We start from the raw sequence: 22,424 nt of genomic DNA, 5'->3' as shown, positions 1-22,424 counted from the left end.
CACCAAGATACCTGTAATTATGGATATTGCGCTTTATAAATGTTGGTTCATTCATTCATTCATTAGTTAATCAATCAGGTAAGCAAAGACTTGGACACACTCCTTCTTAGGTGAGCAGCTACCACTGCAAGACACTTTATAAATACCCAGCAAGCTGTGGTTATTCCAAAGGGTAACACTTTGAACTGATAATACTGACCACTTACCACAAACAGGAGAAACCTTCAATGCACATGGTGGATGGGTGTGTGAAAGTACGTATTTTTCAGGTCAAGGGCAGTCATGAAGTCCCCTTTCTGTAGTACAGGAATGACATCCTGGAGCATCACTATGTGGAAGTGCTCTGACAGAAGGTACTTGTTGAGGCACCTGAGGTCAAGGATGGGCCTCAGGGGCATATCGTTTTTGGGAGTCAGGAAGGATAATGTGTATACCCTGTTACTGCAGTGTTGGGGTGATACAGTTTCTACAGCTGCTATGCACAGTAGTGTGTGCATCATCTCGTCGAGCAGACACTGATGTTCCAAGGAGAGCCTTTGTCTGCAAGGGGATGCTTGGTGGCATTTGTGTACATTAAAGGCAGTACTTCCCAGCTATTATGTCTAGACCTCACTGATCTGAGGTGATCTCGGCCCAGAGGAGCCGAACCACTTGCAATCTTCCTCTGACAGGTATTAATTGATTGGCAAAGGGTAATGGAGTCACTAGTTGGCAGGTGCGGCCTCTTTGGGGGCAGCATCTTTATTCCTACCCCGGCCGTTGCTGTCCTTGTATCCTCCCCTGTGGTAACCCAAAGAGGGTGTTTTTTGCTGCTGCTGTCTGGGGAAGGTTGCGGATGTTTTGGGGTTGTGGATTTGGTCTCCTCAATACATTGCATGCAGCAAAAGGAGCCACAAGCAGATGGAGACTGTAGGGCACCCATAGCCTTGGCTGTCTCTGTTCCTTTTTAATTTTCTGCATCATCGCATCAACTTGTGTTCAGAAGAGAAGCTTCCCATCAAAATGTAAGTTGAGGAAGTGTTTTTGTACCTCTGGTTTGAAACCATACACATGCAGCCACGCATGGTTGTGAAGAAAGACACTGGTGCCTACGCTTCAACCAGTGATGTTTACTGCTGCGTCCATAGTGCCTCTTATGTTGGTGTTGGGAATACTTTTCCCTTCTGCCACCAACTCCTGCCACAGGTTATTATGCTGATCTTTTCGGTGCTTGATGAGATCTCCCATCTCATCTCAGTGAGCAAAGTCGTATCGAGAGAGCAGGCCCACTGAATTGGTGATATGCTAATGTGGGGTGGACTTGACTGTGACATGTTTGCCTGCTGCATCTGTCTTTTTGCCCTCTTGGTCGGGATGGGGGCATCTTCTATGCCCCGGGAATTGGCATGCTTTTGTGTTCAATGTGCTACAGATGAGTTGGGTGGTAGCTAGCCTCTAATATAAGGTGGGTCAGAGGGTAATGTCTTATATTTTTTATCCACCCTTGGCAATAACTTACGCCTTCACTGGTTCCTTGAATATATCATGTGCAAGCCTACGCAGGCCCTTAAGCATAGTAAATATTGCAATAACCTGTACGTGGAGGAGAGGGGCTCCATAAGAAAGTCCTCTTCCTCAGGTTGCATGTGCATCTCCACCTTGTAGAAGAGGACTGCACGGTGGAGAACCTCATGGTATGAGGTGGTGTCATCTGGGGGTGAAGGCTTAGCTGGATGGAGGTCCGGGTCAGTGTCAGCTGGGGGCTCTATGTTGTAGTCATCTCTGGGATCATCATAGGGATTCAGGTCATATTGTGGGTCGTATGGATTGTAGAAAGTTCTTGGGCTCCCCCACGCCCCCCAGAAGGAAGAGAACCCTTAGGTCAGCGTGGCATATGGTACACAGGCAGTAGATGAGAGGTGGACCTAGTAGGGTGTGGTAGAGGAGGGGAATGAGGAGTGGGAGATATTGGAAGAGGCAATGGAGGTGGTGGAGAGGTGTCCTTACCATGGTGCTGATGCTTCTTGTGGGTTAGCTCGGAAGGTGGATTTAAGGTCTCTTCGAAAGTCAATTTCTTCTTGTGAGAAATAGGGTCCTTAGGTTCGTCTGGAGGCTTGGTTGGAATCTGACTGGTACAAGGCTGTATGTGGCTACACTGGTGCCAGGGATCGAGCTTCTTGGGGAAGTGCTAGAGGATCAGCTGAATTAAATCCTTGGAAGTGGTAGAGGAGAAAAGGATGGACGCTGATCTTTTCAGAGCCAACTGTCTTTGGTTCCCTTGCAGTTCCGAGCTGTGTTTCGGATCCTACGCCATAAGCTCCATAGCGGGTTCATGGATGTTTTCAAGGCTGAAACTGATGCATTGGCAGAGATGGATGGGCAAGGTTGGGAGGAGGACTGTGATGCTGTAGTCTGGGCAGACATCTGGTCCAAACCCTCTGATTGGTACCAACCCTGGCCTTGCAGCATTGGAGGGCTGAAGGATTCATAAGCAGCCGAGAGTTAGAAGGCATAACATTCCCATAATGAGAGTGATTTTGAGGAGCAGTCTGTGGGAGCACAGTACTCACTGTGACCTTTTTTGTCAGATATTGCGCTGATGGGGGCTCATCCTCCTCAGCCTCAGAACTTGAACTCTCGGCTAATGACACCTCCTCTATGTCAGAGCCAGGGAGGTTGGGGATGTCAACTTGTTGACGGTGCACCATTGATATTGAGGTAATACAAGCTCAGCAGTTTTGCAGGTTTTTTTTGTTGTGGAATGGGTGGCATGCTGCATAGGACTCCTTTTGCTGGTCAGGGGGTGACAAACAGCGGTACAGACTTGGTAGAGGCCCGTCCATAATTATTTGAAGTAACACTTGGGGCAAAAGGGAAAAATAGTTCTCTCCATCACTGGGACAATCTCATGCATTGAGAAAGTGATGGTGGCTGAAGGGGTCCAGGCCCTGAAAGGGGCATCAAAAAAGTCCAAATGGTGGCCTTAAGTTGAAGGAGTGACATGATTGGAGAGACGATTGATGAGGCTCAATTGTAATATTTTCTGATGAGGACAAGATCCGAGTGGGTCCTATGAGAACACCACATGGCACCAAACCGGAGCTTGAAGGGACATGTTTGAACCCAACGGCAAAGAAAAAACAATCTAATAATGGAGCTGATGCCATGTGCATAACCAGCAATATGTATAGTTACTATACCTCTTGACTTGAAAAGACTTCTTTAAAGAAAAATAACTTGCACATGTTGAGCCAAACATTAGATGGCTGGAGTATGCAAAGCTTGTGTATCTACAGCTACACATGCCACAAGCAAAGTATTTCTCTTGTGCTTTACAGGATACTTTGATTAATGAATAAATGACTTCTCAAACCAAACATGGCAAGACAGTTTTTTGGTCTCTTTTGAGTTCCCCAGCTCTGAATATAAATTAGTGCTACAATAATAGTTCAGCTATGCCACTAAACAATTTGGGAAGCTCTATGCTATATTGCATGACATGCACATTTTCATAAAAATATAATTTGGTGTTCACAAAATCTCCCCTTTATTCAGATTTCTTAGGACCAGGATCGATGAAAGAAGGACAGGTTTTGGAGATAGAATGGAAGACAGCATCAGAGTCAGTGCCGAACTCAAGGCAGGTTAGAGGGGAACAGAAGGTTATTAGTTTGTTGAATCGTAGAAGTAGACAACAGTAGACGGAAGTGAAAATTCTGCAGGTGAGCAACTTACATGACTACAGAGTCAGAGAAAAGTTGTGACAAATATGGGCTACACCCAGTTCCATTATTGGCATATGGAGTTACAGAGAAGGAGGTGGTAGACAAGTGGGGACAAGTTCTAAATGAGCTTGAAAAAACATGCAACAATACATGCAGGACATTTATGTAACATTAAGGCCGATACTCACATAAAGCTCTGTGAAAATGCAAACTACAGGAGTTTACAACCAAACAGGCAGTAGACACAGGTAAGGAGATGTCAGAAGTCAAACAGGCTAAAATCAATCAGTACATTGTGACAGTCTCATGCAATGCACAGATTAAACTAATTCAATAAACCTTCATTAGGCATACTTCACTCCTAGAGATTACATTAAGTATACTAGGGGATGTATGTCATATGCCGCGCATATGTAACCGCTTCACCATCTTGAGTGTTTATTCCCTTTTTTGCCCGGGGGCTTGCCTCACGAAAATGAGGGAATCACTCTGCCCCTGTGCCATATGGCAAAAGAAGCCAAGAGAAGGCACATTCACTGTGTGCCACAAAGAGGTGGCACACACTCACGGTGCCCCTGACGGCATCCCCCTTGAGGAACTAAAGAGGGTCCCATGGACAGCCCAGACGTATCCCTGCAGGCAGGTGCAGTCACTCTCTGTACCCACCTGCAGGGGGATGTCTGTTCCCTCTTTAAATGCAAGCTGATTCACACCAGCCCAAAGAAAGATGGACTGGCTGTTTCAAACAGCTGCTCCATCTTAAAATAATGTGCAGTTCTTAGGGCACTGTGAGTTTGCAGCTGCCTTGAGGGCAGTGCATTATTTGTAATAGGGCACACTTTAACTGTTTGCGCCCAGCGCACCTGTTTAAAGGCAAACCAATGATCAAACAGGGACAGTGAGCCCAGGCTGGCTTCTGGGCGGTGAGAGCGGTGCGGCCGCACCCGGCGCTGACCTCAGGGGGGCGCTATGTTTAGCAATAACTTCCGAAACTTGTGATTTAAAAGCACCTGCTGAAAAGTTCCATGTGCGTCCAGACTTCAGAAAACAATTAAAATGTCAAGCTACCTCTTGTGATTAATGTTCCTGCTAGGGAGAGAGGTGGGAGTTTTGCCTAGTGGCAGCTTTGACTCAACATAAAGTAGCATAGAGGGTTGATATGCCTGCTGCAAAAAAAACATATTTAGGAAAAGTGTTGCTGCAGCGCCAATTTTCTTACACCCTTTAGTGCCCTCCTAACACCACCATGTGTGTGTCATATTTAGAATACGACGCACCATGGAGGTAGTTAGGAGACTAGCGTTCGAATTGTTTACACTAGTCTGACGTTTTGCAGGATTAGCATAAAAATGTTTGACGCTAATCTTGCCAAGCACCCAGAGGCCCATTGTAACCAATGGAAGCTTCCTTTTAATGCCTGCTCTGAGCAGGCAGTAAAAGTGCAGGAAAAAACATGACGCAAAGGAATCTGACAGATTTCTTTTGGCCTCCCTATTGGGGGGATGCCCCTTTTGCATACATTTTGCCTAGTGCAGGCATAATGTAGTGGAAAGGGTTATAACGTGGTGCAGTGCAGGCATTGCATCACTTTGTAAATATGGTACAGCGTTTTTGGCCTTCTAATGCCACATTGGCCTAAAAATAAATGACATTAATGTAAGGTTAGAATGGCACTAGGGGCTCTTAAATATGGCCCTATGGGGCATATTTTAAAAATGTGGTGTTGCACAAGGGCTGCAACACTTTTTTTGCACCCCTTAGTGCCCCCCTAATGCCACCATGTGTGCGTCATATTTAAAATACGGCGCACCATGGCGGTAGTTAGGGGACTAGTGTCAGAATGTTTTATGCTAGTCCAGCGCTTTGCAGGATTACCATAAAAATGTTGACGCTAATCTTTCAAAGCACCCAGAGGCCCATTGTAATCAATGGAAACCTCCTTTTAATGCCTGCTGACGCAAAGAAATCTGAAAGATTTCTTTGCGCTATTTTTTTGCCCCCCCCCTAATGGGGGTTGCCCCCTTTGCATACATAAAGCCTGGCACAGGCATAATGTAGTGCAAAGGGTTACAAAGTGGCACAATGCATGCTTTGCACCACTTTGTAAATATGGTGCAGCATTTTTGCCCTTCTAATGCCACATTAGCTTAAACAGTGACACTAATGTGGCGTTAGCATGCACTAGGGTCTTTTAAATATGCCTCTAAGGGGCATATTTGAAAACAGTGGCACTGCACACAGTGATGCGCCACTGTTCTTGCACCCCTTAGTGCCCCCCCCTAACGCCATCATGTGTGCACTGTATTTAATATACGGCACACCATGGTGTTAGTTAGGGGACTGGAGTAAGAATTTTTGACCTGCAAAGCACCCAGAGGCCCACTGTAACCAACAGAAGCCTCCTTTGAACGCATGCTCTGAGCAGGCATTAAAAGTGCTGGAAAAAAATGACTCAAAGAAATCTGTCAGGTTTCTTTGTGCCATTTTTTTGGCCCCTCTACTGGGGGAATGCCACCTTTGCATACATTATGCCTGGGGCAGGCATAATGTAACGCAAAGGGATACAAAGTGGCACAATGCATGCATTGCACCACTTTGTAAATATGGCACGCTGTTTTTGGCCTTCTAAAGCCACATTAACATAAAAAATTACGCTAATGTAGCATTAGGATGGTGCTAGGGGCTCTTAAATATGTCCCTATATTTTATGTGACTAGGCGAGTGGAATAGTAATGCCAGCCTTCACAAGTACTTTAAAACACATGAATGTATGTGAAAGGGGAGCGAAGGAGAGATGAGGGGCACATTTGCCGGGTGGTATTGAGTGAAACTGAGGAGGTGGCCATGGGATGGGGGCGCCAAAATAAACTGTTGCACAGGGCGCCACCTGTCCTAAAGCCAGCCCTGAGTGAGCCCTGCCTTTACACGGTCCAGGAGTTCAAGGATGAGTGCCCCAGTTGTTGGAAAGATGATGCAGGATTTTGCATATGATCTGGGACTACCCGATCCTGCTGCCATACTGGAGAAATGTGACTGACACAATATCCAAGTGAATGAATAAACGGGTAGACATTGCTGAAGCAGATATGTTAACAAAAATTATTAATGAGTGTTTATGCATTTTGAAAAATAATAATAAATTGTAGATAAAAATAATGTAGAAAAATAATGTGCGCATTTGAAAATGTGCCCACGGAGAAGTGGCCACCAAAATTCACGAATTATACTAAAATGACAAAAAAGTATGTGAAATGTTGAAAATGAGTAATAATAATCTAGTAGTATGTCATATTGAATTATATAACGTAAGTTTTGCATTATATTGTAGAGGTAACTTAGCCAAAGGTGTGGCCTAGTTTTGCCAGGCCTCATGCAGAAGCTGAATAATCATGCAATGTAGAGAAGCTAATGTGTTGAACTGACCCTGAACTACTCGTGCTAATAAAATCTGCTCAGCTAGAATTTTCTGCAATCAACCGATGTACAGTAGATGAGGGAATCAAAATTGTATTGAGGACTGGGTAAAGCAGACGTGATGTACTTTCTCAGTACTTGAACAATAGAGACACTGACTGGAGAAGAAGATGCAACATTTTCGATACCTGATGAGCCGGATGATGAGGACATCGTAAAGTGAACCAATCGACACCCTGAGAATGGCGTAATATTAGAATTCATAGATTTGAAGAAATGAATGTATTGGGTAGTGTCATATATGGTGACTAATTGACCAATTAGGATTTGGAGGATAGGCTGGGTGACTTTAATATAATGTTGTGACAAAGGGGAAAAACTTCAGAACCGATGGAGAACTGATGGGGAGATGTTAGAGGCAGATGATCGGGGAGAGATCTATCGCTGAAATTGATGCGAGATTCTGTCATTGGGCTCATGCTCTTGAGAGCCTGATGCCTTGATGATCGATTGATGACCTGAAGATGAAGACTGACTTTGTTGCTGATCCATACCGTGGATTGGTAGCTATGACAATGTGACTGATTTACTTTTTGTGCCTTTTCTTTCTAGGTACCAACTGCGCTGTTTTATAGTTTTTCTCCTAGCTAGATGTTTTTCCAAATTCATAGTTCTAAACTGTTTTGTTTTCGCATGAAGTCCCACATGCTAATGCTAATCTGTGTTAGGTAGGGTTCTTATTCTGAGACGTTGACATATACAGTGACAAATGATTGACTGATTTGATGAACTCTGCTACACATGTTAACATATTTTTCTTTATTGGCTTATGTTGAGGCATTAGAACGTGTGTTTTCTCAAATTCTGATTCGATTATGTTATTGATGGTCACTAATGAATTAATATTGAGTGGATTGAAGAAGGTTTGAATTAACCTTATGACTTAGTATTGTAACTAATAGGGAAATAAAATTGATAAAACATTTAATTGAGTTGTTGTTATTCATGAAATGTTGACTACTGTTTGCTTATTGGTTTGTGTACTGGTTATTGATGGTCATCGATTACTGCATGGCTAGGATACTCCATGCAAATCAAAAGGTTCATCGACCTATACGCGTCCCCTTGTAAGTTTACTTACTAAGGACCGGGCGTGCTAACAACTGTGACACCAACTGCCTGTCTACTGTGGCTTATACCTTGCTCTGGGAAGTCGAATAATACATATAGATTTGCTTATTTGAACTGGTTGTGCTAAAAGATGTGTAGACATGTCCTGGTAGGCACAAACAGCTCCAGTTAGGGAGAACTGGCTACATAAAATGCAGAGATGGGAAGAAGCAGAGCACACAACAGTAAGGCAGTTATCCAGGCAAACTGGAGAGTCAGATCTGTTGTTGGGGTGGGATCCAATATTTGTACAATGTAAGTAACATGTAATAATGTAGTTTGCACCTGTTTGCAATTCGTCCTCTTTCCGCCAATTCACTGGATAGGAGGGAGAGGGGAAATTCCCACATGAGTCTTCATGACCGACACCCTATGACATGACCACAGAATCTAGTGTGGGATTGACTAGAGCCCACACTTTGGAGAAATGGTGATGTAAGTTGGATGAGACCTTTGCAGCCCTATAGTAGCCACAATCGTTGTATTGAATGTGTATAACCATAATAAGCATGCCTCTCCTGTCTGTAGCATGTGAAAATTGACATGGTTTATCTGTGCACTACTTTTTTGTAGGATGTTATGATGCACAAAGCAATGATCAGTAGCAGTAAACAAAGGATAAGCTACACGCTATTTTTGCTCTTCTTTTGAGGGTGGTCAATTGGTGAAGAAAAATGTATGTTTTTGAGATTTTTATTATAACTCATATAGTTCTCATATTATCAAACAGCGACACATACCAGACACTCCTCCCGGTGACTTTTATCGACAGAGCAGATGTCCACTCTTAGAGTTTTTTGCTGCAAGGCCGCCAATGAAAGAGATACCCGGAACAATTCATTGAACAAAATGGTTTCAGTAGAAGGGTGAACTTTGGTGCGGAAGAGACAGCTGGTATCATTTGATGATGGAAGCACGACAACTCTAAAATACCTGAAAAAAGAAACAAATCAAGCATGCAGTCAGGTGTGATATGCCACAACTCATACAGACAAGTTCTAGCTATGACAGTCATTTTAATCTACAGGGGGCATTTCTATTCTTCCCTTTAAAAAGTCTTACCAGCAACTAAGATCAAGGCAGAGCCTCCACATTTCCCAGTGTTTGATGGAAGTCTTTACCACTACTTATACTTAGCAGACATGGTACAGAGTTAAACACTTGCCCTCACACCTTTATGTCATGTTTGCAAATTCTAGTAGGACTAAATTAGTCTTCCACCCTTATACAGTTTTTAACCTGAGTGAAATTAAATTGGGTAATGTAGTATCTCCTGTTAATCCATGACGGAGAAGGAGAATGCAAAGCCGATAATTGTAGTCTTCAACACGTTTATTTCAAGTTAAATCCTAGAAGTAGAAACTCCATCCACCAACCAGACCTGCTTCCACAGCTCACAACCGCTCTCCTCAAGAATCTCCAGCCACCGGGTTCTACATTCTGGAGACACCAAGCAGATGGAAGGAGGAGTGGGGGGAAGCAGGGACATACCAACTATATTATGGAAATTCCAAACTGTAACAAATACTAAACAACACTATGCGCATATTTATATATACAAGTATATATCACAGGTAACCATTATTTTATTTGTACGACTTAAAAAATAAGATTTGTTGCATGAAGCACAACTCAAAAAGTATTATTTGCCTAAAAGATGGTATTTCTCGCTTTAAGGCCTTGATTCATGTACTTGCTCTCCTCAGAAGTTATGCCTTTTTTTAAGGTGGATTTGGCATTTCCAGGTTCTGCTGCAGAACTCAATAGCAAATTAACAGTTGTGCATTAGGTACTGCTGTGTGCAATTGCAGATGTTTCACTGAATACGCATTCCAATACATACTGTAATGTGAACCTCCCACTACTGCTGGTTGCTGGGTGGTCCAACAATAATTACTTTTAAAAGGTGTTTTCATGTGTAGTGGTATTATTTTATTATTTTGAGCATTGGCTAGAATGCAGACTCAGTTTATTTTTTAACATCCTTTCTACTACAGATGTAGAATCTCAAACATGATGTGTGTTGAACAGTATGATTGTTGTGTGATTGTGGTTAAGGCTAAAATGTGAAAAAGATCGAGCTGGACATTTGTGATTGGCAGAATGCTAGACAACTTTCCCTACGGTTGATTTTCATTTCTAAACAATTAATAAAACCATTCAATGGATTGAAGGAAGATACACTCCAAAAACTGACTAAGAGGAAAAAATGTGAAATTATGGAAATACGAAGTAAGAGTCTCAAGGTACCCAACACATTGCAACAAACAAATGAGTGTATTCAAATTAGCTATAAGTAAAACAGAAAATAATGTGCATACAAGTGTGAGCACACACGTCTATTGTACTAAATATACAGCATTAATTATTCTTAACAAATTGAGGTGCATTTTCAGTTTTTTTGCAGTCTTCATACAAGTGCGCCTTTCCTTGTCATCCTGTGACTATTAATTGAATATTCTTTTCTCCCTGTGGTATAAAGTAGGTAGTGTTGGGACCCTAGGCCCCCATGCCACTAAAAGGAGACGACACAGACTCGGTTTCTTAGTGGGTGAAACTCGCCCTGGGCGTGTGCGCCCGGCCCTTTTTATTGCCAGGGTCATCTGACCGGTGACGCCTGTGTTGGGTGGGTGTGGGGTGTATGTGGGAGGCCAGCCCTCAGCAGAGAGGCTGGCCAAACACTAGAACGTTTCCAGCAGGACACTACATTCCTCCAAAACTTTGAGGGACAAAAACAAAGTCCAAGCTGCAAGAGAAAAACACAGTAACAAAAACACCACCATCAGTCTCTCGGCCTTGAGAAGGGAGGCTGCAGGATTGCAGTGGGCAGGTGCAGCTGTGAGCACATGGATCCTTCTGCACAAGTTCATGATTTAACCAGTCACAGCCGGGCACGAACACTGTGTGGAAGAAGTCCGGACTCTGACAGTCAGATGGCTGGTTAAGTGCCCACTGATGCGCTGTGGTTCAGTCCTGTGGGCACTCGTGGCGAGGCTGGTGGTGTTTACAGTTCAATTTGTTCGAATAGGGCGTATCATTCGAATTGGGTGTATCATTCGAATTGGGTGCATCACGAGCGTTGGTGGAGTCCACTGTGAATCTGCTTGCCGAGACATCCTGGCTTCACAAAGGCCAATCCCTCAAAGACAGATGACATCTGTGATGGCGTGAGGTCCTCCTCTGAAACCTTTGTACATTCTGACACTCTGATGGCAGAGCTGCTTCCAGACCACCTCTCGTTTGTGGATTCTTCACTATGGAACTTCCTCAAGGCCTTTTCGATGGGTTTGCCACGGGATTGGCATGGACTGTGCTGGGCTGCATGTGGGCCATCTGCCGGCAGCTGTAGGCTCCCCAACAGGAGCCATGGTCAAATCATTCGTGCAACCACTAGGGTGGATGTTCCGTGGTCAGGGTGCTTGCTGACATGAATCAGGTGCATGCGGGCTTTCGGACGGTCTCAGGGCAATTGTCTATCACGTTGCAAGGAGGGTGTCTAGTTGGTGTCATGTTAATTCACTGAAGACAGTCTTGGTGTGCTGTGACATGTTGGAGTCTCCATTGCACAGCCCTGTTTGTCTCTTTGACTTCATCGGTGGGGCAATTTCCAGTCCTCTATCAAGCTTGAGAGGCCCCTTGTCTGGGTTGTTACAGGACTGCTTGTGGTCTGCGCTGGGGCTGCCTGTGTGCCACATAGGGCAGCTGCAAGACCTCCTAGGATCCACTGCCTAGTCGCTCGTGCAATTACAGGGGTCTAGGTCACGACTTTCTCTTGTCACCGAGAGCAGGATACAGACCGGGCGAACAGTTGGTCATTGGTTGTCTGGTTCTTCAGAGCATTAAAGCAGAGGTGTAGGGCTCCAGTCTGGTTGTTTAACTGCTCCTTTGATGGATACCGTGATGCACACTGCAATGATGATGTTTTGCCATTTGGAAACCTGGACGACAAGTGATGTTGCTGGAGTGAAGGTAATTGGAGTAACTTTGTCATAGCGAGTGCAGTCTTTCTCTTGCTCATGTGCAGATGCTAGCAGTGGTGCCATCTGCTTCAAGCAGCCGAGGACAGGTGGCTAGGATGGTCACCTTTGACGTGTGGGTTAAGTACGCGGTTCGCACATGGCGTCTTACATTTGGCACTCCCGCCGAACTGTCTCCAGTGACGTCACCGCACCCGGGTGGCTGTCTTGTCTGTGGGTGCACTCTTCCTTTGTGGAAGGAGTCCTCCATCTCTCCACCCTGTTGATCTTCCATTCTTGTTCTTCTGTGGTCATCAGGTGTTGCAGTGTGACAGGTGATGTCACACAGTCTCCGTTCTTTGTTGCAGTGTGACAGGTGATATCACACAGTCTCCTTTCTTCCTTCTTCATAGCGTGGTGCTACGCCACACTTTCTTCTCCTTTGTTGTGGCGTCTGGCCACTTGTCTTCCTTTCGTGTGGACCTTTCGAAGGTCCTGTCCTGCTGAAGGACTAGGGGCTCTTCCACGTGTTGCAGCGGTGGCATTGTACCACTCAGGGTGTGCGACTCTCCTCTTGCCTGCTGCGAGTTGCTGCTGACTACGTCTTGAGGCAGTGTGGGGGAGGACACTCCTTGTTTAGTCTCAGGCACGTTGCAGGGCAGTGACGGCAGGTCACTTTCTTTTCCGCTTCCTCTTCACTGGAGGGCGCAGTGCTTGCGCCTTAAGGCAGTGCCTTCTCAGCACTGGGTCCTGCTTGAAGTCTTGGTGTGCTTTGCAGGGTTGGTCACTTCTGATGACCTTCTGGGTGATGGACCAACGGTGGCAATCTTGTGTTGAAGAAAGGCCGGCTGGCACGGCCTCTTGTCCCGTGCGTTACATCACGCTCTCGGGTGCTCTCTCCATCTTTGCGGGCGTTGCCTTCGTCATCGCATTCTCTGGCACAGCTCTCTGCGCACTTGACATAGTCTCTCTTTTCCTGGTCGTCCTTTGTTATTGCCTGGCATGTCCCTTTCTTGTCCTGCGGTGATGTCCATCACTGCTGAGACATGTGGCGTTCTCTCGGCGTGGCGGTGGATGGCTGCCAGGGGCTGCGCAGTCCAATGTACGCACTCTTCGTGCCTTACGTGGCACTTACGTCCATTTCTCATGGGTGCAGCTTGGTTGGAGCAGCTGCAGTCTTCTCCTTCCCTGTGCAGTGTCGTCCGCGTCACGTCCTTCTTCCTCGCCGTTTCCGTCTTCTGCGCCATTTCTGTCCAGGGGCGCACTCTTGGTCTGGAGCAGTCACTTTCTGAAAGTGCTGCTATGGACTTGCCGTCATCCAAGCTTGTTTTCCTTTAAAACAGAAATAGGGTGCAGTGCCAACTTTGGCCACTGGATGTCAGTAGTGCACTTATTTCATGCCTGAAAAGACACTCTTTCTTCTTCTTGTGCCTCATTTGTTGGAGACAGACACCGGAGAGGATCCAGGCTGGAGGGGGCTTTGGAGGGGGCTGCCGAAGCAGCAGGTAAGTGTCTTTTTTTTCTCTCCACTTTTCTGTCTTCTTTTTTTTTTCTTCTTATTTTTTTTTTTCCACTGCATAGCCTCTTTTGAGGAGGCATGCAGAGGGCACACGTTGCAGTGAGAAGGGGGTGGGGGGCTCTGGGCACTGTCTTTTCTCTGTAGGTGCGTGTCAGCACCTTACAGCTTCAATGCACATGTTTTTGGGAAGTGGGGGTGGCCCTTGGCAATGTTCATGTATTTGGTGCGTGCCTGCACCATGTCATTCCAACTTACTTTCGGTGCGTGTTTGCACCACTTTGCTCGGTCCCGACGAGGGTTGATGGAGGCGGCTCTGGGCATTTTTATTTATTTTGTGGTGTACACCAGCACCATCACGGATCCCACGTTGTGGCCGCAGCAGCAGTCCTTTGTGCTGCGATCCGTTTTGCCGGCATTTTTGGAGTGGGGCGGCCCTGGGCAAATCTTGTTCGGTGCACGATCGCACCATGTCCTTCACTCGCTGCCGCAGCCTGGCACATGCTGCGGACCGCATTTTTTTCTTGAGGGCAACCGGCCCCGGCCATAACTTGCCATTTTATTCGAGGGGGGGTGCGGCCCTGGGCATTTCTCTTTGTTTTCTTCAGTGCGCGGGAGCACCATTATTTAAGAGTAAAGGGGCGACGGCCCCAGCCATTCTTTTTAGCACTTTCATTTCTTCACGGCGCGCAACAGCGCCTTCTGCCCATGTGCTGCGCGGACCCTGCAGCACTGCGGGCCGCGCTCTATCCGACTCTGGGGGGGGGCAGGCTCAGGGCATTTTCCTCAGGGGCACCGGGAACACAGCACTGCGCGCCTCACAGCGCTTTAATTGTTTTCTGCGCCTCCAGCCGTTCTGGCAGTGCTGCGGATGCTCCGATCGGCAGCACTCACCCCCTCATTGACACCGGTGGGGCTGGGGCTGCGATGGCCTCACTTCTCCTTTCTCCACCGATTGCTGTTCATCTCATGTCTGCGACCACGTGGGGTTGCAGATCCCGCTCATCGTCAATGTAGTGTTGGGGCCCTAGGCCCAATGTTACTAAAAGGAGACGACACGGACTCGGTTTCTTAGTGGGTGAAACTGGCCCTGGGCACGTGCGCCGAGCCCTTTTTATTGCCAGGGTCACCTGACCGGTGACGCCTGTGTTGGGTGGGTGTGGGGTGTATGTGGGAGGCCAGCCCTCAGCAGATAGGCCGGCCAAACACTAGAATGTGTCCAGCAGGACACTACAAAGTACACGAGGAGCTGAGCGAACAGACTACGTGTCATATATGTAGCTGGTGTGGTGTCATCACTTTTGGTAGCATCCCACAATGCCACAGTACAGGCAGAAATGTCCCTGCTGACCCATGAAAGCGAGGTCCACAACGACATCAATTAATGTGCAGAACCCAGAGTTGTGAGATAATTATCACCGCTCACAGTTTTTTTCCATATAGATTACAGCTAATCAAACTTTCTGAAATGTATTGGGAAAAAGAGCAAAACTTGTAGAGTTGTGTGCGCAAACAACCGATTCTGAATATTATGTAGAAGGTATTTACCACACCTAGTAAATACCTCTCCTGTGTGTGGTAATACCTCACCTAGGTCGGCATAACCTGTACTGCAGCTATTTAACGTATTCGTCAGATTAGTACTCGTCTCTGTAGAATCTTCAACTAAAACAAAGATCCCCATCAAGGCAAAAACAATATGTAGGAAAATCCCTCTGACAAAAAACGAAAACTAATCTGTGCCACATGGAGATCTGCGGAACCAGGACTCACTCAAAGAGCATTGCAGTGGAGCAGTGAGAATCAGGCACTACAGCTGTTCTTTAGAGTTTCTTAATACAACCACATCTCTGCCCTTCACTGAGTGATAGTCTGTCCCGTCATAAGGGCGTCTTGTGAGCTATGTGGTAACACACCAAAATACCAAGCACATTTCAAAGTAAGATATTTGTTTATGCATGCCAGACACATAGTCTTAGAATAACCACGTCAAGCAATAAAAATCACACTTGTCCTGTTCTTCCAACACAATCGTCCTTATCTCTGTAGTTATGTATGAAGTCTGTCAATTGAGTTAGAAAAAACACCTGTAACTAACAGTCTAGGTTTAGGTTAAAGGATTATTACTCTTTGTCACACAAGACAGTCCAACACCTAGCCGAGCTTCAAGACCAAAACAATATACATACAGTTAACAATACACTACACTGCTATCTCTACAAAAAAATGCGTTTACTGTTTGCTTTTCCACTGGTGATTCTGATATATGCACTGTTATGTAAAGATCACCTTTTTTTGCTTACCTTCTAAAGGACACCCACCTATCAATAAGCTTTACCTCACATAATATCCTACGCACAAGCCCACCCCATGCACATGCAAAAAGGCACGGGTTAGACAAAGTAATGGCTATTGCAAATATACAAAGTCTATCCAATGCAAGACACAACACACAATCACTCAATCAGTACACACAAGACAAAACCCGAAACACACAGCCAAACAAACCTCAGATAGGTCACAGCTGGCTACCTCTGAATACTCCAACAGTGCTCTCCACCCACCAATACCCACTAACAACATTACAAATTCAAAGTTTGCCTTTCTGCAACAGAACATTCTTGACAGAACTGGCACCTTAATGCCCTTAACACATAACCAAGGGTGTATACGAGGCAAAGTGCTCACCACATTAACAAATGTTAGAACAATTCATGTGGTTTCATGTTTCCTCTTCATGTGCACAATACTGAATGATAGGTGTTAGAAACGGGGTCTTTGGCTGGCAGTCAGGTTACCCCCTGTCAAAGCAAGGACCCTCACTCTAGTGAGGGTACTGGAGAAACACATGTAGATAACCCCTGCTTACACCCTTGGTAGTTTGGCACATGCAGTCAGGCTTATCTCAGAAGCAATGTGTAAAGTATTTGCACCAACACACACAGTAAAATCCAACATACACAACTTAAAATATGAAGTTTCAAAAGAATAAGAGTCTTACGCCATAGAAAACAACGGAAACGATGATTTTGCACAAAGTACCTGGTTAGTGTCAAAAATAAAGCCGCACGGGCGAGCGTGCATTGGAAAAGGCAGCAATACGTCTATTCCTTCCTCACAAGAGAGGCCGTGTGTCATTTCTTCTCCAGTCGGGTCGATGATGTGTCATTTTTTTCCCTCACAAAAGAGCAACATGTTGATTTCTGGACGGGGTACCTTGGATCTGCAAAGAGTTGGGTTGACTTTGATGCGCAGGGGCGATGCGTGGAAAATCCTGTGGCACGGTGTTAGAAAACCACGCTGCATGGGGTTTGCATCAATATCAGCAGCCGTAAGCGGGTGTTGCGCATCGCTTCTCCAGCTGTGATGCATTTATCTCCCAGCTGTGATGCAGGTGGAGTGGTGATTTTAACCACAAAGCCGGCGGAGCATCGTTTATCAGCCGCGTTGCAGATGGAGTGTCGAAAATTTACCCACACAGCACTGTCCGCATGGATTTTCAGCTCTTGTCTACCAACTTCACCTTTCATGGTCCCAGGGACTGGATAGGGTACCACTTGGCAGGGCAAGAGTCTCAGCAGAGAGTCCAGGTGCTGGCCTTCAGCTCTTCTCCTTGGCACAGGTTCCTCTTTGTTCTAGTAGTGATCTAATCTTCAGGGCTTTTGGGTCCAATACTTACACCCTTTCTGCCTTTGAAGTAGGCCTACTTCAAAGGAAAGTCTCTTTTGTTCACAAGATCCTGCCTTGCCCAAGCCAGGCCCCAGACACACACCAGGGGGTTGAAGATTGCATTGTGAGAGGGCAGGCACAACCCTTTCAGGTGGAAGTGACCACTCCTCTCACCAATCTAGCACAGATGGCTCATCAGGATATGCAGGCTACACACCAGCGCCCTTTGTCTAACTGTATAGAGAAGATTCACAAACAGTCAACTGTCAAATGGTTTAAGCAAAAAAATGCCTACTTTCTAAAAGTGGCATTTTCAAACTAACAATCTAAAAAACAACTTCACTAAAAGATGTATTTTTAAATTGTGAGTTCAGAGACCCCAACATCCACATTTCCATCTGCTCTCAAAGGGAATCTGCACTTTAATAATATTTAAAGGCAGCCCCCATGTTAACCTCTGAGAGAGATAGGCCTTGCAACAGTGAAGACTAAATTTAGCAGTATTTCACTGTTAGGACATGCAACACACATCAGTACATGTCCAACCTTTAACATACACCGCTCTGCCCATGGGGCTACCTAGGGCCGACCTTAGGGGTGTCTTACATGAATTGAAAAGGACAGTTTAAGCCTGGCAAGTGGATACACTTGCCAAGTCCAATTGGCGGATTAAAACATCACACACAGACACTTCAGTGGCAGGTCTGAGTCACGTTTACAGGGCTACTCATGTGGGTGGTACAACCAGGGCTGCAGGCCCACTAGTAGCATTTGGTTTACAGGCCCTGAGCCCCTCTAGTGCACTTTACTATGGACTTACTAGCAAATCAAATATGCCAATCATTGATAGGCCACTTTCACATACATTGCAGCAGTGGTAAGGTGCCCAGAGTATCAAAAAACATCACAAACAGAGTGCAGCACACATTAACAACCTGGGAAGCAGAGGCAAAAGGTTAGGGAAGACCACACCAAGGATGCCAAGTCTAACGATAGGTATGTACCCAGCTACCAGCACCTATTCACACAACAAACAGGACAGGCCGAGCAATGGGCTACCTATCACACAGCTCAATGAAAAAATGGGCATACACATCAATGGACAAAAAAATACAATAACCCTTATGTGAATTAAACTAATTTTACTCTCACACTAATTGACACAAACCATAATTAAACTATTTTAAGAAACACATTTCTACTAACCACACACAATCACACTACAAAACAAATACACAAAGCAATTGTTGGAAAACCACACTAATGGAAGATGAAGCAGAGTAAAAGTCCATTTTCAAAGTCAAGAATGAGATATTACTTGCATTTGGCCCGAAAGTGAGGCTTAACAAGACACTACAGTAAAACAGGTTTTGGCAAAGTCAATAGGTCTCGCCTACAACAGCTTTGTCAATGTTTGTAGCCATTCCGTAGAACAGTGCAGATGCTGTGCAGTACCGCTGTACAGCATGGTTAAAAGTAATAATCAAAAAAGCTAAGATGCAGACAGTGCTAGCCGCACCATAGTGGTTTTTAGGTTGAGCGCGCATGCCCTTTGACCTGTTGTAAGTGTTGTGGGTTCTTAACCACGCCCACCTCATGCTCCCAGCACTTTCACTCATTCTTGAGCTTGCCTTGCAAATATCCTTTGAAGACATTAGTAAATGCTTTACGTTTGTCCGCCTTGGGGTGGTTTTGTTACCACCTTGCAGACTGACTATGTTACATGGATTACTGCACGAGTGCTGATATGTTTTATTGTGAGCAAACTACTTTTTTTCCTCTGTGTCTCTCCTTTGTGCTCATGCTCCTGGTGGCCATGGCGTTTGAATCAACTCGCACTGCCGTCCCACAGCACCTCACGCCCATCCCTGAGTTTCCTGTTCGTGTCTTCCCCTCTCCACCAACCCTCCCATATCGTTGTTTGTTTTGTATAGCTTTTACATGGTTTTGAAGATTTGATTGCGGTAACTACTATAAGCGCACTGTTAATGATTTGTTATTGTGTCTGTTTTTAACCATCCTCGCTTCAGCCTTTCCCGTGCTTGCAATGTTATCTCAACTGAAAAATTAGTTAACAGCCACGTACGCCATTGGTCTCACACTCCACTTTTTTACGGTGTGTCATTGTCCTTGCATCACGCCCGATGTAGATGGAATTCAGCCACTGGAGCTGTATAATTTTTCCATGTTTTAAAAATGCATCTGCGATCTCTGCTGGTTGTAAGCGCATGTAAAGCTTAGCAACTCTCTCTACTATCTAATTTGGTCACACTCATGTTACTAATGTTGATTTCTAATCTTGGAGATTGAACATGAGTTTTCTCTGCTAATCACATATGTAAGTAACAGGTCCATTAATCCTTTTAGCTGCTTCGTCGCCATATGTTTAGAAGACGTCTGAAATATCCGAATGAGAATTGAAGCGGGATATTAACAATGCAATGGGCATGATGGAAAAGTCTGTGCCTCAGAAATGTGTTTTTAGCACACTAGATGGCACTGTGGCTTAATAATATACAGTTATAAGTGGAGCACAGTTTGCAGCAAACTAAAGTATGGGTGCATGAGTTAGTAACTGAAATTTGTCACTCAGTATGAACATTTATCAGAACATCTTTTCATAAGAACCACACATCACAGTCCATTACTAACTTTGCACTTTTGCCTTTGTTTTTATTAATGCATATAACTGACACAAGCATAATAAGCAGGGGCGGCTCCTACATTAGGGCGGAGGAGCATCGCTCACCCGCCAGCAGCTGCAAAACCTTCACAGGAAAACAATAATAAACTGCACTTATTATCATTTTCTTGTAAAAGGGCGGGCCTTGGGGGGTGATGAGCAGTGAGGTGGAGTGCACCGCACTCTGCCTCAGAATGCATGTGTGTTTGGCCAGCCGTCTTGGGCCGGCCAAACACACATGCGCAGTATGCTCTCTCCAGCCCAGCAACTAGAGCATGCACAGGCTGCCAGTCTGCCTGGGCGCACCCAGCCAATCTTGAGGCTGCTCTGAGGGGGGTCAGTGCCCGACGGGCACCCCTACCACGTTGGGAGGACTTCCCCAGCTGAGCCTCACTGATCTTCCGTGCCCAGCGCCACAGGTCCTCCCACCTCTTACGACAGTGGGTGCTCTGCCGGTTGTAGACCCCCAGGGTCCGTACCTCCTTGGCGATGGCATGCCAATGTGCCTTCTTCTGGTGGGCGCTGACCTAGTAGGGAGACACAGAGACGAAACACAGGGGTCAGGCACCTGCACGATGGCAATAGATGGCTGATTGTTAGACATAGGACAGACAGTACTGCCGGACATGCAGGACAGTGGCGCGCAGCATTCCATGCACCAAGCCCCATCCTGGCTCACAGTAGCGCACATCAGAGCAATCCACTCCATCCATTACACACACAGTGCCCCCCAAACCCGGACTGACCTGTACCTCTGGCCGGCTACAGAGTCTGCTGTACAGTGGCAGGACCCCTTCCACCAGTTTCTCCAGTTCTTCCTGGGTGAAGGCCGGGGCCCTTTCCCCTGCACCACGTGGAGCATCCATAGCCAGAGGCAGGCCACAGCAGTACACTAAGTGGAGTACTTGTCTGCACAGGATCAGGGAGTCAAGTGATCACACAATGACGAACACGGGTACATTCCGCGACGGAATGCACCGTCACCACCGGCGGCGATCATAATACGCCAGGATTCCCCATTGGCATCCATGTTAGCCAATGAGGGTGCGAACAGCGGTCAAAACCGCCATACGCTGTGACGTCAACCGCTAGCGGTCTTAGGTCACTTCCACAACGAAGGGGCAGAACTACATTGGGCAGACATTTTGCCATCACCTACGCATCTTGAAATTCAATTTACTCACAATGCTGGGCCTACTAGCCATATGAAGCACCTATGTCTCTATTCATAGAGTATATATGCACACATAATTTACTCCGTTCACTCTTAATGATGTCAATGTACATCTGTCAGGTTGCAGTTATTGTACAGATACTACTATGAAGAATGCAGTGAATGTGTTTAGCAAATTTGCCAGTGTATGTGTCTCCTTGTTCTTAACCCTCACAGGTACCGACGCTTGTGGCGAGGAAGGGCACCATCTGTGTACAGACCACCTGTGGATATGGGGACCATGGTGAAGCGTCAGATCATTATCACTTACAGACTCACACGTGCAACTATTCAGGACCTATGTGCATTACTGGATCCTGCACTGACTCCCGGAAATCATAATCCGCATGCCATTCCAACTGAGGTGCAGGTGCTCTCTGCACTCCATTTCCTGGCCACAGGCTCATTTCAAGTGACAGTGGGCATGGGTGCTGGTTTCTCACAGCCAATGTTCAGCCAGGTACTTACAAGATTTCAAAATGCATTTGTACAACATCTGCAATCCTATGTGCGATTCCCCCAAAGTGCTGAGCTCCCTGCCATCAAGTCAGACTTCTTTGCCTTTGCAAACATTCCCCATGTTATTGGTGCCATTGATGGAACCCACATACCCATCATCCCCCCAAGAGTGAGTGAACAGGTGTACAGAAACAGGAAGAACTTTTACTCCATGAACATCCAATTGGTATGTATAGCCGACCAGTACATATCCTATGTGAATGTCATGTTTCCGGGTTCAGTCCATGATTCATTTGTTTTGAGGAACAGTAGTGTGCCACAAAAGATGGAACAACTCCAAGAGGACAGAGGGTGGATCATAGGTAAGTGTGCTTGTCACTAACTGACACATTGCAGAAAAACAGCCTGTCAGACTAAGGACATTCCAATGACGACTCTGTATTGACCATTTCTCTAGGTGATTCTGGCTATCCAAACCTGCGTTGGCTCCTGACACCAGTGAGGAATCCCAGGTCGGATGCAGAGAGGAAATACAATGAGGCCCAGGGACATACTAGGAGGGTGATAGAGCGTACTATAGGTCTCCTGAAGGTTAGATTCCGGTGCCTACATATCTCTGGGGGTTCCCTGGCCTATGGGC

The 22,424-nt window shown here is 45.9% G+C and overlaps 1 protein-coding gene across 1 annotated transcript in view; it reads right to left on the bottom strand.

Annotated features, from left to right (window-relative positions):
• WWC2 (WW and C2 domain containing 2) overlaps nucleotides 1-22,424 on the bottom strand; it is an 800,549-nt gene that overhangs the window by 303,300 nt on the left and 474,825 nt on the right. The window contains exon 15 of the mRNA XM_069199258.1: nucleotides 9,029-9,221. Within this exon, the coding sequence (XP_069055359.1) occupies nucleotides 9,029-9,221 (193 nt within the window). The remainder of the gene's footprint in view (nucleotides 1-9,028; nucleotides 9,222-22,424) is intronic.

Source organism: Pleurodeles waltl, chromosome 1_2 (assembly GCF_031143425.1).
Source record: "Pleurodeles waltl isolate 20211129_DDA chromosome 1_2, aPleWal1.hap1.20221129, whole genome shotgun sequence".
NCBI lineage: Eukaryota > Metazoa > Chordata > Amphibia > Caudata > Salamandridae > Pleurodeles > Pleurodeles waltl.
Note: the sequence above shows the minus strand (reverse complement) of the source record. Positions and strands in the feature narration are given on the sequence as shown.